This window comes from Chelmon rostratus, chromosome 13, assembly GCF_017976325.1.
Source record: "Chelmon rostratus isolate fCheRos1 chromosome 13, fCheRos1.pri, whole genome shotgun sequence".
In the NCBI taxonomy this organism is placed as follows: Eukaryota; Metazoa; Chordata; class Actinopteri; order Chaetodontiformes; family Chaetodontidae; genus Chelmon; species Chelmon rostratus.
In genome coordinates, this window is record NC_055670.1 from 10,034,144 (window position 1) to 10,053,156 (window position 19,013).

Here is a 19,013-nt window from a genome sequence, read left to right on the forward strand (position 1 = left end):
TTCTTTGATCCTCGATTTGGTTCAGGAAGGCTTGGCTGAAGTAAGATATGTACCGATGAAGCTGTTCAAATGCTCCATTAATATGAGGTGGCCACATGAAATTTTGGACTTGAGGAGGATCGCTGAAGCGTGACTTTAAACCTGCTGTAACAGATTGTTTTTGTGACTCGGGGCAGCAGAAACAAGCTGCGAACACAACATTGAGTTGATATGGCGAACTTGTCAGCGAGCAGCTGCTTATTTACACGTCCAGCAGTTAGGAAGCAGCATTAGCATTCACTCTGAGTCGTGTTAGTGTCCGTCTGGGGGGTTTGACCATGCAAGTTCAACACAGCCAGGAGTGAGCTGGTTGGACGAAACCAAAAAGCCCAATCAGAGATAAAGTGTATTATGATGATGGTTATTACTTTAGCCTTCATCATTCTTTGAGTCTATGGATCATCTGCTGTGTAAGTGTTAATATTACCTGAACAAACAGGGAAAAAAAGATTTTCATTGACTTTCATCTCGCTTCATAATTCACCCCGCTGGTGAATATAAGTCTAATAATCACTCCTTTTAACTCTGTTTTTGGTCACCACCAACTTTTGATGGAAATATCTGACTCTTTAGCCACTAAAGGCTCCACTATGGTGCTGAGCAGTTCAGGTACGGTGAGTTTTTAGTGTTTTTCCGCTGGTTTTTCTAGTGAAAGGACGCCATGGGAGCAGTGACAGTAAAGTTGTGGACTTAACAGCTAAACAATGAGCTGAAACTCACTAAAGCTCCGTAAAGCTGAGGGGAGCTGCAGGTTCAGACGATACCTCTTTGTAGCTTCATCAGATTCACATTGTTTTGGCATTGTCATGTGATATATTGTTATATAGAGATACAGATTATAGCTGCTTTAAATTATTTAGTCTCATTTAAAAAGATGCAACCTGAGGTCAGATGAAGGAGTCAGATGAAGACATGAGGCTACACTGCATTTCCAGAATTGTAAACTGAAAACTGTTCAATCTTTTTATTATGAAGCGATTGATTTATTATTATTACACCTTTATTTAACCAGGTAAATCCCCCGAGATCCCAAAATCTCAGCTCCGTTCCAGCTGGAATATTATTTCAGTATGGAAAAGCTGGAAGGTTTCTGTAGCTGTTCCCGGACGGATCAGAGAACTGGCTGATGTAGCAGCAAACTCTGTTCTGCAGAGCCCTGTCGAGCACTTCCGAAAGTTGTTTATTTGCTCTGCTCTGAAACTCCACGAGCTCCACAAATCCTCTGGTATTCATACTTGTCCTACCGGAGAGCTCAATTATTGGTAGTGACGCATGTGTACAGTTCCTCACTCACGTACGCACATTTCAGAGGGTCGTCGTTTGGCAGATCCAAAAGCCCCTTCAAGTCGCCTTCTGGGTGTGTTTCCATGTGCTTTACATCATATTGAGGCCAGTGGGCTTTTGTACAGTAACTGTGCCACTTCATAGTTTCTTATGCAACAGTTCTTGTGGCTGACACAGTATCACTGACCTTATGAGTCTGAGTTTCCCTTCCGTCATCAGACATAAAGTTCCTCTCTCATCCCTTGCTGTTACACTCTCTCTGGCTTCTGCTTTTTTGCCCCCTAATCTTCTGTCTCTTCTGCTTTTGTCTGCGCAAAGAGATTCTGGAAACCTCTTTGCTCGATGCACTTTCACTCTGGATGACTGAGTTACTTATTCAAAACTCTCTGAATGTTTTATGGTGAGCGGTCTCTGCGCAGAAACTTGGATTCTTTCCCCTTTTTCTATCTGTGTGTGTGTGAGAGAGAGAGAAGTGTGTGAGACAGGATAGATCCATCCAAGTGCTCCTCACACATAAGTGCGTAATAGTCCCATCCATATCCTAAAACGCTTTGCAAGTTTCATTTTCCTTTCAGTTCAAAGTACAAATACAAGTACTGTACTTCAAGAACAAGACTTAATGTAAACAAATACCATGAGGAGCCCTCAAACAACCACCAACTGATCCTAACGAGCTCTGCCTGTGTAGACAAAGCCTGTCGTATCTTATTCCTCTGTGCCATAGAAATCCATTGTTGTCCCAAAACTCTAAAGCTGACATGTTCCTTCATTGTGCTGAACAGGGGCACTGCAGTCATACTCTGTGCCGCTGCTGTGAATACTCACAGTAGATCAAATGTGTGTTCATTGTATCGTATAGATATATATCGCCTGTTTTAAGCTTTGTGACAGTGTATTTTCAAGATAATCCAAGAGGGTTTTAAGTAACGAGTAACTAAAGATGTCAGATAAATGTAGTGGAGTAAATAGTACAGTATCTGCGTTTGAGATATCGTGGAGTAGTATAAAGCTGCTTCAAATGTGTACTTACAATAAGTACAGCACTTGAGTAAGCATACTTACACACCACTGAAAACCACAGTGCCCAGCTGTTTCATGTATTTTTTCATTCATTCAGAAAGCATTGAGAGATGGACTTACACATGGTTGGTTTTGGTATTTTTATTGAATTTGCTGACAGTAAGGAAACAGTACAGAACAACACCAAAGTTATCCTTTTATTCCGACATTTCTTATACAATTAATAGACTATAGGAAAAATATAGAACAAGATTTCAGCTGCTTTTATGTAAGTAAAGGATCTGAATGCCCCATACAAAAGCTTCTCTTGTTCTGTTCATGCATGCAGAGAGTTGTGCAGCACTGCAAACTCAGGGACGACCTGTTCTGTCCACACTGAGTCCTGTGTTTCTCTGCACTGGGTGACCCAGACAGAGCCATCCCAACCCTTCAGCTCCATTTACATGCACAGATACACAACAAATCCCACAGAGTTATAAACCCAGTCACCTTTTAATATCTGTCGCTGAGGTGGATCCGGAGCGCTTGACAGGCAGAGAGATGTGTCCGAGGACAGTTCAGGCAGGCGGGAAGTACAGTGGGATCATCTTTGTGATGCGATTACATAAGCAAACAACAGTCTGTCAAACTGTACCAAGTGCTGTCAGGACATCAGGAGTCAGTGGTGTTTAGATTTACCTGCAGCCTCTGACAGCCACAACACAGCACTGATACGCATTAAAAAGGTGCATCTCAGTCATTCTGTGGCTCTGAGTTGGCTTCAGTCCTGAGTTAGACTGTGATTTGTTATCAAAGCCCAGAATTCCTCATGAGAATAAATGTTCTTTGTGTTCCACAAGGCTCAAATCTAGGTCCACCACGCTTCAAGGTTTTTATGTGACCATTATTATCATCCACAAGCAGAATATTGATTTTCAGTTTAACTGAAGTACACCTAACAGTGAAAATCTCAGCCTCTTCCATTATCTTAAAACCTGTGTATCTGACATTTATGTGTTTTCCAGTAAGTATGTCGCATTATGAAACATGCAGTTATTGGTAAATTAAAAAGAGACCCTGGGGTGAAGAAATTCAGGCGTTTTTATTGACTCAGATCTGATTTTCTGCCATAAAACTGAAGCAATATTCTGTCACTATTTTCCATGTACTGCTCTTAGATCTTCGCAAAAAGTCTTTGAAGTAATTCAATTTTGCTCACAAAGCTAAGGAGGATATTATCTGCGTGACCATGGTTTAGAGCACATGTTACTTTATGCAATTCTCAGTTGTTTCTTGAAGTGATGGACCTCAAAATATGACCTATATTTTCTATGAATCATGTGTTCTAATTGTTGAAACCTCTCATTTTCTGTTTATAGCCATGGTTGCAGCTGTAGGCTGTCGTGTAGCGTGCATACACGTATAAACCAGGAGGTCACACAGTGTCGCGGGTGTGTTACATAGAGCTTGTTAGTTTATATAAGGTCACGTCTGCAGGCTGGCAGCTGCTGCTGGCTGCTGATGTTTGTGGTGGCTGGACGTCGAATGCACGACGTTCCTTTCCCACAAAACCCTCACGAGTAACTCCCCGAGGGTCGCATGCCAAATGCCAAGCCATATGTTACGTGTGTGTGCGTGTGAGCGTACATGTTTCACTCATGCTGTGGGGACATAAATCTGTTTATACAGTCACAAAAATGAAAATATACAGAGACCACGCACAAGTCACCATAACGTATATCTGGGTATTTAGGGTGAAGACTGGGGTTAAGGTTAGGTGTGTGTGTGTATGTTTGAGTCAATGAAGTGGCCCCTCACATTATAAATCTACACATGTGGTGAGCAGCAGATCAACACATTTGTGAGTCTCTGGCAGGAGTTTGAAAGGAGTTTCATCTCTTCCTCTCCTCCAGCTGGAGATAAGGAGCAGGCGGCGAGCAGCAGACTTGGCTTCTCATCTTGCCGTTGCATCACTTGACTCCCACGTAGCCTTTCCTGTCAGACGTCAGACACCTGTCCGTTCCCAGTTTTATGAATAACCGGCCAGCAGGAGGTTGATCAGGGGCCAATGCATCATCATTCTGCATCACAGCATTATCACAGGCTGCCTGTGCATCATCAGCCAGCCTTGTCATCAGTTAGTGAAAGAGGATGAGGTGTAAGAGAGCAGCGTTTTGTTCAGCAGAATACCATCAGTTCCTGCCAGTATTTTCTGCTCCTGTATCATCCGATGAAAGACTGGCTGGTTTATATATACAGTACAAACAGCTATCAAACGATTATATAATTAGCAAAACAGTATTTAAGAAAACATAATGAAGTTTGTGGCACATGAATTTACTGTTACTGATGATTACCAGTAACACTGACTGAAGTATTAATGTCTGATCACTATCACAGACATGCTATTGACTGAATTCACGTTTCTTCATCCTATGGATCATTCGATTCAAAGGTTTGATTTGTCACATGCTCATTCGATGTGTGCACTCAAATGTAGATTTGCACAAGGCAAAAAACATCAGAACAAGAGTAAAAATAAGAACCAGAACAAGATATATAAAGGATAGAAATTCGAAATCCAAACTATAAACACACGTAATATCAGCATTAAAATGTAAAAGGTGCATATTTGCCTGGTGTGTAGGTAAGTGCTGCAAGTTTTCAACACATAAAAATCAAAAATGTACTTATGTCACAAGTATACAGTAACATTTTGAACACACCACAGACTGTCAATCAGTGTAATTAAACACAGTGTACAGTAATTTACCTTCACAATTAACATGGGAATCTTTTCCATTTCTACCATCAATTCCAGTGTGATCACAGCATGAGCCCAGAGGCTTCATAATGCTTTATTCTTTACTGTAAACATGAATGAAAGTGCATGTGAAAAGTTGTAAAATAGTTGTTAAAATCAAGTAAAGTCATGTACAGTTAACATGTCAGTAAATATATACGAGTTACAATTAAGAAGAATTCAAACAACCAGAAGTTTAGGAAGTGAACTTTATTTAAATAAATAGCCACATAAATAAACAATCTTTCTTGAACTTACATTCTCTCTCCTTTCTCTTCCTCCTCCTCCCTCACACACACACATGCCCACACATGCCCACACACACACACACACACACACACACACACACACACACACACACACACGCACATGTTCACACAGTCAAGTAACAAATCAGGAAAAGAAATGAAAATGAAATACTTCTTATTATCCAAAGTTTATCAAAAGGGGTCATCTTACAGATTTGCATCAATACTCTTAGTGTTTCAATAGTTTTGTGAAGTTTTTCATCATGAGAAACAAAAACAAAACAAAAGTCAGTAATAAGAAATATGAATAAAGTGCAGTTCTTGCTTCTGGTTTCAAAGTAAGTTCAAAGGTCAGATTCAGAGCAGAGAGAGAGGTCAGAAAGGATATCAAAAGGGGCTTCAGAGTGAATGGCCAGTAACTGAGCCATTCATCCTTCTTTCTTCAGTGTAACGATCAGACGTGGAGACCTCTGATCGTGGATTTGTTCAGGTAAAGGCACAAGTGTTGGTAGTGAGTGCAATTAACCAAAAATTATTGGATAGAAACATTAACACTGCATGTTTCCATGTAGAACTGGGTTTGGAAAAACACTGCTCTTCTACAAGATGTTTCACAGATATGAGAGAACTAACTAAGCGTACAGTATAACACATCTCTTGCAGCTTTCTAACATGTCGTCTGAACAGACTGCAGAAATAAATCAGCTTGTTGAAGCTCATTTCTACTTTTTTCTAGCCACTTATGGAAAACTGAAGAAAGTTCAACTTCCAGCACAACATGGTATTGCTATGTTCTGATTTTTTTCTTTTCTTTTTTTCTTCTTCTTTTCTAAAAAAGTACAAAAATGAACACCGCCATGGTCCTGATAGTAAAAGCTTGAGATATTAACAACACGTGTAGCATTTAGGATTTGGTGGCAGCAGGAGTTTTCTCACAGCAAAAGCTAAGGAGATCATGTGGAAATGCTAGCGAACCACCATGCTACATTTGGAGACAGCATTCAAAGTGAAGTCAGTAGTGTATTTGTGATAGATCACCCGTCTCTTGTGCTGTTCACTCTTTGGTAAAACCCAAATTCTTCCTTTCAGCTAAAGAACTACGAGCACGCTGTGTGAAGAGACAGCATTTTGAAATGCCTTGAGTCTTTCTCTCAGTTCCTCTACAGTATTATCTATTATGTTACATAACTAGTACCTGTTCTAGTCAGCTAGCTAGCACAGCAAACAGACAAAATCAAAAGTAATAACAAAAAAAAACCTCAGGCAAATATGCATGCACATTTTGATCATCCTATGCAGAGCCTCATCTTTCCTTTGTATTTCAATGTGAAATATTGCACCGTTCCCATAGTTTTTGTTCTGACCATGTGAAAATCGTCATTCCTTTGACATAATGGGATTGATGTTTGTCTGTTTCTTGCCTGAGGAGGTAATAAAAGCATCTAACAAGAAGGTGCTCATCAAACGAAGGGAATACGGATGGATGTACCCACATATGTAAGGTGCTACCAAGCAGACTGATGTACCTGTTGTGCTTTGCTCTATCAGCGAGATACTACCTTCAGTTTTGGCTGATGAGGCTGTAGCAGTCTTTTTGCAGCTTGAGGTAAAAGCAGCATTTGCGGAGCTATAATAATCTTGCACAGAAAAAAAAATATCACAGTTTCAATACAAATCAATTCCTTCAGTGAATGTTTGTAAGCTTAGGGCACTATGCTGCATGTCCATTGCACTGCTACAGAGAAATGTCTCTTTAGAAAGGCGAACGAAGTGGGAGAAATGAGAAAAAAAAGACTTTTGGTCTTGTGTTCAGTCAAGTGAAAAACATCAAGAACAGGAAATGACACAAAAAGTGACTAACAGAAAAAAAAAAAGAATGAGGAAGAGCCTTCCTGTATTCAAAACAGCATCAAAACATGTGAGACATTGTATCGGCTCTTATTTCATCCAGCGAGTCCATCAAGGAGCTGGATGACAGTCTCTCAGTCTGTTATTGCTTCTCTGGCTGTCTGATACGAGTCTAACACCTTGTCCAGAGTTTGGTTATTGCTTCGTCTTTAGCTTATATGATATTGAAAGCAAACACAACACACACACACGTGGACACATTCTCACATGTGTACCGCATGTTGTTGATTAGAAGGTGTAAATGTGTCGCTTGCATCTGCTTTTTGTTCTTTCTCCTCATGTCTACTCTCTTTTCTTCTCAGCTCAAAATCAAGTCAATGTTTTTCCTGCGAGTGTCTCCCGCAGAGAGAACAATCGCTGGTTTCAATGGCTGATGTATTACTTCACCATCACACAGCTGCTGAGCTGCTGCTGTGCAGCCAGACCCAACTCCTGCATGTCAGGGTCCGCGCTGGAGGCCGAGCCCATGCTCCACACCACCGGCTTGGACATGATGGGGAAGGTGCCTTGTGCTGCAGACTGGGGCTGCTGTTGGAGGCCGGCGTGGGGGTGGGTTTGCTGGCTGATGTGCAGACGGGCCTCGAGAAGGTAAGCAGCGGAGGCCACGGGGGACAGAGTAGAGGAGTAGCAGGATGAGGAGGATGAGGAGCAGCCGGAGGAGGAAGCCTCGAGGGTTTGTGGCCAGGGGCCGTGCTGTAGACCCACTGAAGCTTGCTGAGGAGGCAGGGCGGAGGCGGTGGGGGTGTCAAACATTGAGGAGGAAGCAAACACGGTAGTAGGTGGCGGAGAGGATGACTGCTGCTGAGCCAGAAAGAGCAGGGGATTCTGGGTAGGCCCTGTCTGAGGGGCTTGGACCTGAGGCTGGGATTGGTGCTGGATCTGTAGCATCCTGGAAGATAGAGACAGAAGATTAGACTCTGACACTGTGGCCCCCCTCAGACAAAACTCACTGTGAAAACTTCTCATCTACTTGATCTAATGTATGGTATATAATAACAGTGTGTTTTCAGCTCACCTTTGCTGGTGCAGCACCTCCTCCAGCATGCTGCGGTGCTCAGAGAGGGCTGGACCCAGTGACCCTCTGCTGCCGCGGTTACAGGAGGCTGGTGGAACAACCTGCCTCGTCAGACCCTTGATCTTATTTAATCCCAGAAGGCCTTTAGTGCGTGTGTTTTTCCTCAGCTGCTGGCGGAAAGCTTTCAGGCCTGAGGAAAGGCATGGGAAAGTGTTACACAATACTCCTTTGATCCCATAATGTGACACATCAGACATGAGGAAAATGAAAACCAGAGTGGACACTTGATTCCAAGGTCAAGCCCCTGTACCTTGAGTGAGGGAGGTGTCAGAGGCTCTGCGACCCTCCTGGAAGCTGGCGGCAGGCAGGCTGCCCTGGGCCTGGGGCAGGAGGTGGGAGGAGAGGGCCAGGGGAGCTCCAGCGGGCAGCAGAGCTCCACCTTCAGCCCCCGAGGCCAGAAGTGTTGACATCTCGCCCATAGCAGCCTGCAAACTGGGGGCTGGACTGGATGAGGACTTCAGACAGCTGTCAGAAGAGGCACCATCTGAGGGACTGACCACAATACCTACAGAAACAGGACAGGGAGTAAATTATTCTGTGTATTTGACAGAGTGGCTTCACGGATGTGCTATTTTACAAGTACGGCATACTAACATGGAGGGTTGCACTGGTGGAAACGGGCCGACACCTCGGCCAGAGTGTGTCTGCGGGAAGTGGTGGTGGGAGGGAGCAGAGGCCCAAGAGTTTGTGTTGCCTCCTCCTCCTCCAAGTCTCTGGGTCGCACCTCTTCGCTGATGCTGGTCTCCAGCAGGCTGTTGGGAGAAATGGAGCGGTTCCAGAGCAGTCTGTTCAGGCTGGCCTCCACTGGAAACACCACACGCTGAAAGAAGAAGGAGACGGGCCGTTAGCCAATGAGTGACAGAAGACGCATGGAGCATTTGCCTCTGATCTATCACTAGATATGTATCTGAGCTGCTGAATGCTGTCAGGTTTTATAAAAATATGTTTACCTGGAACAATCCACCTTGGTCATATTCCTTCTCCGAGTACACTGGAGGACTGCTTTTGGCTGGAATTGAAAATGCTGTGGTTCTAAAGTTATCTGTGGACTCCATGATCACCTAAAAGCAGGCAGAAAGCACACAGCATTTTAGACTTCAAGCACAAACTTCAGGTTCATCAGGACTACGACTGTGAGCTCAACACATCCGGCTGGAGTGCTCACCTCTGGGCCGGTAGAGTCAGAGGTGCTCCTGGGTCTCTGGCTCCAGGTCCCACACTGGCGGCTCAGCTGCTGAGTGCGATGCTCTCTCACTCTCTCCAGCAGCAGGTAGTAGATAGCAGAGAAGTGATTGTAGCTGCTGCTCTGCAGAGACTGAGGAAAAGGACAGACAACAGATTAGTGGTTTTGCCGCATTGTTTTACTTCTCATCTCTTCATCTCTGTATAGCTTTTCCTTCTCTTCCCCCCTGCTTCTCTGAATGAAAGCCAGGTATAACTATGTGTTCTGCCCCTGTATAATCTATTTGGAGATGAAAGAGAAAGACTTGTTTCTGCTTTTAAAAAAATATTTCTCACAAAAACCTGAAATTTGGCTCACAACCCCACCTCTGGAAACTGTGTATTTTTGCTGTATTTAACCTGTTCACATCTGACAGGTGCAACAACTCCAAACTGTTTTTTGCTTTCAGTCACCTCGATGGTCCTCTGGCGGTCGATGCCCAGTGTGTTCATGATGCCCAGCACAGGTTCACTGTAGTCCCCCAGGTTTGAGTTGTACTCTGTCAGGGAGTGGCTAAGGGTCTGGTGAGCTGCTGTTGGGTCTGCCAGCATCCAGCGGTGCTGCTTGATCTGGGCCACGCTGATCCTCCTGGCTGGGTCCACTACCAGCATCTTACGGATAAGGTTTTCACAGTCTGGAGGACGTAAACAAGGAATTAGTCTTTGATAATGAGCACTTTGGATATAGACAGAATTAGTAATTACCAGTAATTGTTATGATTTGTTGCCGTCATACCTTGGGACATGAAGAAAGGGATTCTGAATCGTCCCTCAGTGACTCTCTGTCTGAGTGCAGGAAGGCTGGGTCCATCAAATGGAAGAGAGCCGCAGACAAGAACATAAAGCACCACACCGAGGCTCTGTGAAGAAAATAGCGCAGATATTAGCATAAGAAGAAAACGAATGCTTGAGTGAATAATTGTGTCCAGATCTTCCATGCATAAGCTTACCCAAATGTCCAGCTGAGGCCCCTCATACTCTTTCCCTTCAAACACTTCAGGGGCAGCATAGGGCGGGCTGCCACACCATGTAGACAGAGGCTCCCCTGCATTGTAGAAGTTTCCAAATCCGAAGTCTGCAAAGATACACAACAGCTTTGTTATTCATGCTTGTTTGTTTTCTCTACATTCCAGCCTGAGGAGCTCAGGGCGCTTGAATGCAAATGTATTGTCTTCCTTAAACCGCAGCGTCTTACGCAGTTTATCATCTACACAGATTTTATCAAGCCCACATTACACATCTCATCTCTCACACAAAAGACTCGTTGTCTTGTCTGGCTGTAATATATATTTATGCAAGAGTGTCTCTTTGTGTGCTGAAGTGACTTCCTCCAGTTTATATTAGCCTTAGTAAAATGATTAAATTATTCACTCTTAATTAGCAGAGAGAGAGCACATCAATGGTTTAATTAGAATGGTTTAGGAATCCCAAAGCTGTGAATACTTTCTTCAGGCGAAAATGAAGAGAGTACAAAAACAGCAAGGAGACCCAAAGAGATGATGTCAGCTTCAAACCAGTGATTTCTAACAGATCTATCACATCCTGCCAGCAAACCAGTAACCATGCTAACAGTGAACTGTATATGAGACCTACCAGCCAGCTTGATATTCATATTGGCATCCAGCAGCAGGTTCTCGGTTTTTAGGTCACGGTGAACGATGTGGTGTCGATGGCAGTAGTCGACGGCTGTAAGAATCTGCCAAAACTTCTTTCGTGCCTCATCTTCACTCATACGGCCGTTTGAGGTCAGGTGGTCTGGAGGGAGCGAGTATATTTTAGCTCAGCCCCATATTTGAGACAGGCATTTTTGTGGCGCTCTATATATCAGAGTATCACAGTCAACACGTTTAGCCCACATTTGCTTTTTTCAGTTGAAAAACAACTCACCAAACATCTCTCCGTTCTTCGCATACTCTGTCACAATGTACAGCATGTCTTTGGTCTCCATGACCTAAGAGAAAGAAAGGGAGGAAAAAAAAACAACTGGGTCATTGGCAGCTGGTGATGACAAGGAATACATGCTCTAACAAAGCCTTCAGTGCAGCCTGATCCAGGCGTCTCCGGGCATGAGAGAGTTCCTAACCACAAAAATCCCCATCTCATACTTCTCCACGAACTTGTTCCACACACACAAAACACCAGCAGCCGGGCTTTCCATGATATGATCTGTTGTGTAATCCAGCTGTCAGCGACTTCCTGCATGCATTTATATTCAGGGCGTGCCATATCATATCATTCATGACAATATCAATATATTTATGATATGATGGAAAAACATTCCTATCAAAATATTCTGACTAAACGACGTCATTACTCACAGCAACAACAAGCATGGCTGAAAGTGAAAGTAAGATCGCTCGCCACCTGGAGCAGTTTGTTCCACACAGGGGAGCAACTTCAGTAGCATGGAAGTGGTTTGGTTACAAAAGATCAGATGTGCAACAATCCACGATAATATGTAAAAAGTGTAAGAAGAGTTTAACAGCAAAAGAGGGCAAGACAACAATCTTATTTCACTACCTCAAGCAGAAGCGCCTGGTTGAGTATGAGGAGGGCTCACTGCTGTGAGCTCTAAACCAAAGACAAACTACACTGGCTCAGTACGGCATCGCTAAATCTTTGGCAAGTTGTGCTCATATTTTTATTATATTGTCAAGATTATTTTAGGGCCGTATCTCCCACCCCTAATTTTAATCATGCATCATAAACAAAAACCCAGAAGGCAAATGCATAAACTTTCATAACAGACAAGCTATATCAAATGGCAGAACATGTTTCTCCTGAGGCTGACACTAGTGTTGAGTTTCAGGCTACCCCTATCTCTTTATTTCTAGGAAACAGAGACGCAGATTCACATGGGCTGTTCACACGGGGCCAGCCTAGTGTATCAAAAACACCATAAGTGCAATCACTCAATGCCTGGCCGGAAAGACGCAATTCCCAATCCCTTTCTGGAGCTCACAGAAAGCTTCCATTTCCCAGGAGAGCCCTCGGGGACGGGGCAGTCGAGCAGAAAGGTTGCACAACAAAGCAATTTTCGTCAGATGACAAAGCCGTGTCTGGACAATGCTGCTGGCCAACTTTGAATTAAATGCCACTAAATTCCAGTGAATGGTGGAGGAGCTTAACTCTTTTCAGCCACCGGTCCCTTCAGAAAACCCAGCAAAGAATGATTCAATACACAGATGCCTGCGAGGGGGGGAGCAGTCTTTATCTGTGAGATAGAGCAGCTCTCTGGTGCTCTGTCACCTTGAGGTGCGGCTGACGTCACGGCTCTGAAGAACGGGCACTGAACGTCAAGGGCCCTCAAACCATCCCAGAAGGAAGATTAACCTCTTAACATGCACATTTGCCCTTTTATTAAAATATATTTAAAGCCAAGTCTCTGTGTTTTAACTTCTGTATCCTTCCATCAAATGCATCAAATACTTTAGATGCAGCAGTTTATACACATTTCCAACAATTCAGCCCGATATAGTCGGTGTGTTTAGAAACATGAGAATCTCCACAAAAAATTTAAATACATTTCTGTGGGTTGAATCAAATTTGGTCTTCACAGCATAGCAGCTCAGCAGTGGGAGGGTGGGTTTTAAGAGTATCAGGGAAGTGTGTGATTGATACGAGGTCAGAGACAGACCGAGACAAAGAGAAAGGGAGAGGCTTCTGCCATCCTTTAATATAAAGCCCCTAGAAAACTGACGGTATTATGCCACTGCCCTCCCTTTTGTACAGGAGGGAAGTGGTGCTGTAGTGGTGAAAGGGGGTTGATTACCATCATTGAGTACCGACCATCTGACTAGCATCACCTCAGACAACCCAAGGGCACGGAAAAATGAACAAGGACACATCACATGCAGGATACAGTCAGAGGATGTTTGACGTCAGAGCTGTGACAGCACCTTAAAAAGGGATGTGGTGACAATAATCCATCACATTTCTCTCAATTATCATATTGTGAAAAAAAGAACTGTATTGATGCATATTGCTACATGTAGCATTAAATATCACTACCACTAAATTTCCAAAGCTTGTTCTAACAAGGCTGTGAACCCTGACGCTACTACTGTATATATTCAAATGTTTTTTCTCTCAGACCACATCACCTCAATACTTTTGATTAATCCATGTTAAAGCACAATTACAATAACAGTGAAACATTATCAATATCAAGGTATTGAACAAGCATTATACTAGGATTAAAACCATTTTTATTATAGATTAATCCAACTTTTTTTTTACATTACTCAATTTATCATTTAGTCTATAAAATGTCAAAAATACAGAAAAACCATTACAATTATTTAGTAGCTCGTTTTGACTGACTAACTGTCCTAAACACAATGAAGTCATGCTGTAACAAGGGAATGTTTGACATTTTTACTTGAAAAATGTGTTAAATGATCAATTTAAATCAAATCAAGTATTAAAAGAATTTTCTCTCAATCAACTGCAAAAGCTTAATTGAGTAATTGTTTCTATACATTATACTGATATTTGATTCTGTCAGTAGCACTCAGCTCTACTCTGTATGATGGCTGTGAATAATGTCATGCTCTTATTCCTGCAGCTGAGACATAATTTCCCAGTAAACACAGCTCAGCTGCTTAAAACCGGACATGAACTAATCCTCAAAAGTCGCAAAACAGTACAGAGCAAACAAAAGGCAGAAAAAGCCCAAAGTGAAAAAAAAGAAAGGGCATTGTGTGTTTGTTTGCGTGTGTGTGTGTTTTGATGCCAGACGCGTGCCACGGCGCTCGCGAGGCCAGCTGAGGGTAAAAAAGCGGATTCTTTCCACTAAGTCTTCAATTTGATTAGGAGCAAAGCAGCGCTTTGTGAGGTGGCCTTCACGTGACGCGCAGACACATTGCACTTGGCTTTAGCAGATGCTAATTGGGCTTAACGCTCAGACCTGTGGACACGTCTTTAACCAGGACTCTCCTGACTGTTCTCTGCCTTCCACATATCCACACTTTAACCATTATATAACTGAAAACATCTTAGAAATGCATTGTTCCCAGCACTGACTGGTACACATGATTATTCTCAGTCCCTCTCTGTCCAACACACACACATGCAGGCGCACACAGAGGGAGGTCAAAAGGGATTGCACTAATGCTGCTGTGCTGTACTTATGATTCAACGCGCTCTGAGAGTCAGCAGCTCGCCACAAGCCAGTACAAACCACTTAGATAACAAATGCCCCTTATTTTTGCCACACATAATCGCACTGCTGCATCTGCATATCAACAATAATGAGGCACAATGCTCTGCAGCACCACATTGTCGCTGAGGGACGTGAATTTGTCCCCGTTTTCCACACCGTCGTGTTTTACTCCCAGATTCATGCATGCGTTCAGACTGGCTCCCTGCACATGGAGCTCACACAGATGAGGCTACACAGCCAAGATGTAATACAGGTTGAATAACACACTGTTACACACACACACACACACACACACACACCACTCTACACCTATGCAAACACATGCCACAGCAGCGCTGCAGAGAGATGAAGGATAATACACACCTGGTAGAGTTTGATAATGTGGGGGTGGTTTAGCAGCTTCATAATCTGCACCTCTCTGTAAATCTTCTCCAGGTTGGAGGGATTCAGTCGGGTCTTGTCAATGATCTTAATGGCCACCTGGCAAACCAAATCAAATTTTTAATTGGACAAAATGATCATTTCAAAGATGATGCACTTTTACAAAACTGCACGCAGTCACACAGTTAGGTGGAGCGCTACTGACCTGTGTTTTCGTGACTTTATGTTTGGCCAGTTTCACCACTGCAAAGTTTCCCTTCCCCAGGGTGCGGATGATCTCGTAGAAGCCGACCTGCAGGGGCCTTCCCTGGGCAGGGCTGGACTGAGCCCCCCGGCTGTTCTCTGTCATGATCACCATGGTGCAGCAACAGTCTGGAGTTACAGCGTCTGGATAGTTTAAGGCTAGTACCTGCAGAGACAAACACAGCTGTATAATCCGTTGCATTTTATTTTACTCAATATTCACACATTTGCTTTTCATATTTACATCATACAATATTATATTTATTTGGCAGATTATTCTAACCAGCTCAATTTAGAATACACATATACAGTTTGTATGTGAGGACCAATATATACGTGATGGTGCAGCAGAATGAAAACTTGCTTGTATAATAACCGAGTTCAGTGGGACACAGTACAGGTTTACTGACAAGAGAGGTACCATCAGAAATTTATTTCCACTGATATATTCGAAAGAAAATTATTATTTGAAGTTTGCAAATACGTATTGGAGCTCTTAATAACGCTTAACAACTGATTACATTTTCTTAACGCGTCGCCATAATTCAATTACGAAATGTAAATACTCTGTTAAACAGAGCAGAATAAATAAGAGGTGAGACTAACAACGAGAGATAGTTTAGGCCTGCGAAAGAAAATGACAGAATAATCGTGAAGGAATAAAAGACAGTAAAATAGGAGTGTAATCGAGAGAGGAGTGTCCTCTTACCTTAAAGAGCGGACATAAACCACTTTCTCTCACAGTTCAGGCAGCTCTCAGAGGAAACGTGAACCATTCCACAACCAGAGCGACGTGTCAACAACACAAACAGAGAGGAAAAACTGTAGAAAACACGCGCGGAGCAACTTTTTCCTCCCACCTTTACTAATAGTTTATACAACAAGTCTCTCGGCCCGGGACTGGGCTGCGGCCGGTGTGTGCCTGTGCGCTCCGCCGGAATGCAGACCACAGGGCTTCGGCACTCACATGGGGAACTCCACCTCTTCCTCCCTCCCTCCCTCCCTCCGCCACCATAACAAATTGATACCCACCTTATTAACGTCACACACGCGTCAGAGCTCCGAGCAGGGTGCAAGGCAAGGCCGGACCCGAGCGCAAGGCACGGGTTGCCGAGCAACCGCGCGGCTCGGGCTCACGGTGACGCGAGTGCTGATGGAGGGGTTGCTTAGAGATGGGGACGATGACGTCAGTCGTAGAGATGTGTCACCACGTGATGTTTCCCTCTGCCGGGCTGCTGCTCGCGGCCTGCCTCGCTCTCACTCCACAGCCCGGCTGCGCACGCGGCTTCAGCAGAAACAGGAAGCAACTGGTGATCGTCAGTTAAACTGTTTTTGTTATTCAACCACATTCTATTCTATTCTATTCTATTCTATCTTCTTGAAAAATCTAGGCTAATAGATGCTCAAGTATATATCGATATTCATACACATATTTGTTTTATTCCATTATATTCAGTTATATTCTATTGACAAATATATAATTATTTTAATGTATTCTATTTATATTGACATTGTATTCTGTTCTAATTCTGTTTGGTATCCATTATTCTATATAGGCTATAATAATTATTATTCTCATTCCACTAGGCTTTGATCTTCTACATGCCTGTTCTGCTTATATTAGTATAATATAATGCCTCCCTTAAAGGTACAGTCCGTCAAAAAGTCACCCTTTATAGCAATTTTATAATTAGCAACCCATGGCCTTATCAGTGGGTGATGAATCATTTACAAATGCTTTATAGATCAGTTATAAGCAATGCAAGAAAACAACTCTTGGTTGTTGGTTGTGAAAAATCCCATAAGACTAATATACAAATACACAAGATGGACCTTTAATTTTAGCCTTACTTTATTACCTTTGTCTTTTTCAGATTTTTTTCTACAAAAAAGTGTAAAGGCTGTTTGCTGGCTTGTCTCATATTGCAGGATGAGCCAGAAAGCACAAGAAAATCTCTCTCCACTCTGCACAAAGCAGGTAGGACAGAAAAGAGGGTGGCAACACCTTACCTCAGAGGGAGCACAGTAGTTTGATGCAGAAAGGAACAGGCAAGACAGGCAGAAAAATAAGGGAGGGCTGAGCGTTACCAAAGAATGAGGAAAATAGCTGCACGAGAACACACTCATGCACACGCATGCACACACACACACATGCACACACACACACACACACGCACAAGCACCTTTATGTATCGTCAGAAGTCCAGGTCATTAGTACAGTATCAGAGAACACAGGTGGGAGTCAAAGTTGAAGGGGTCTGTGGTTGTATGTTTCTGCTGCAGGTTGGGGGTAATCCAGTTAAAAGAATCAAGATTCATGAATTGAGACTGACTGCCATGTGAAAGAGCAAAGCAACCTGCCCCTATAATTAGACAGGCAAGCCGAGTGGCAGAGCATGTTTCAGATGGCGGATGTGCTGTTATATTTGCATAGAATAAAAAATCTGTGTGGGTGAGTGTAAATACCAAACATCAACCTCAGCAGAGAGACAGATTCTACCCTCCCACTGTCTGAAACGTTAAAGGAATGCAAACTGCATGCAAAATGTCCCAGCTGAAAGGTCACACAATATTTTGATGCACACTTGCAACGAAACCGCACGTCCCACTCTGCTCCTCAGCTCAGTTTTCATAACCAAATGTCTCTACCTGGTGCCATTTGAATATCTGTCTCACTTGCATGTTACAGTTGTTGATTTTTCCTGAGTGTGGGCAAAGCAAATACAATTATATAAACTCAGTCAGACTGCCTGACTAGACTTAAAGCAGGACTGGGTTACCTTTGCAGAACAGTGGCCACTGTAGTAGCAGATAGATAATGGTATGTCGAATTTGCCCATATTTCTCAAGTTTCTCTTAAATTAGCAACCAGAATCATAAGGACAGCAAACATGCTCAAAGACAGCCAGACAGCAGGGGTCTAAAGTTTGCTAAAACAGGCCACCATAAGCTACAATACTTAGTAGTACATAAGGTTGTCGTGGTAAAAAGCCAGAGTTTAATTGAATAAGAAAATGTCTGTTTTATTGCTAGTTAATTTTACTTATCATATTTAAGAGGAAGAATGTGTTGTTTGTTCTTTCATGCCCTGATGTGGGGTCAAGTGGTGACGGTAGTTTGTGACGCTAACCTACAATCAATGCGGATCATTTGCCAGTTTGAATTTTCCAGAAAATGAATAACCCCACGAAGTAAGGTTATTATGTCCAGGAGAGTTGAGAAATGTGTTGACTGTGTTGAATGTGAGCCAAACCACATTCAACACAAATCAGCCTCACAGGCACAACTTCTCATTCTTGGAAATGACATAAGTGCTGCCCTCTTTCACAGTCTCACTCCTGCTTTCTGTCTCACTCATTCACACACACACACATACATATACACACACACACACACACACCACTGCATGGTTTCTTATGATATCACATGTTTTTTAACCTCTATAAATGTGTGTGCATTTTCAGAAGTATTCATCAGAATTAACTGCTTACCTTGTGTTATAACAGTCGGCACCAATGCTGCAAAAGTTCAAGTATTTTCCTGTAGCTTGTATTTCTTGCTATCAGAAAGAAATACAAATATGAATGGTGCCATTTAATGCCATTGTTTTGTCTTCAAGGGTTATCAGTGTTTACTAAAAACAGGTTA

At 43.0% G+C, this 19,013-nt stretch overlaps 1 protein-coding gene across 1 annotated transcript; it reads right to left on the bottom strand.

Moving 5' to 3' along the window:
• Window positions 1–5,419: 5,419 nt before the first annotated feature.
• On the bottom strand, window positions 5,420–16,299 carry sik1 (salt-inducible kinase 1). The gene is made up of 14 exons (XM_041950389.1): window positions 16,075–16,299; window positions 15,328–15,531; window positions 15,105–15,221; window positions 11,465–11,528; window positions 11,171–11,332; window positions 10,528–10,652; window positions 10,314–10,437; window positions 9,992–10,212; window positions 9,522–9,671; window positions 9,307–9,417; window positions 8,951–9,176; window positions 8,607–8,861; window positions 8,297–8,486; window positions 5,420–8,170 (listed from the first exon to the last, which is right to left on the bottom strand). Exons 2-14 carry the CDS (start codon window positions 15,478–15,480, stop codon window positions 7,660–7,662), a joined length of 2,409 nt encoding a protein of 802 aa, XP_041806323.1. The 5' UTR covers window positions 15,481–15,531; window positions 16,075–16,299; the 3' UTR covers window positions 5,420–7,659.
• Window positions 16,300–19,013: the final 2,714 nt, after the last annotated feature.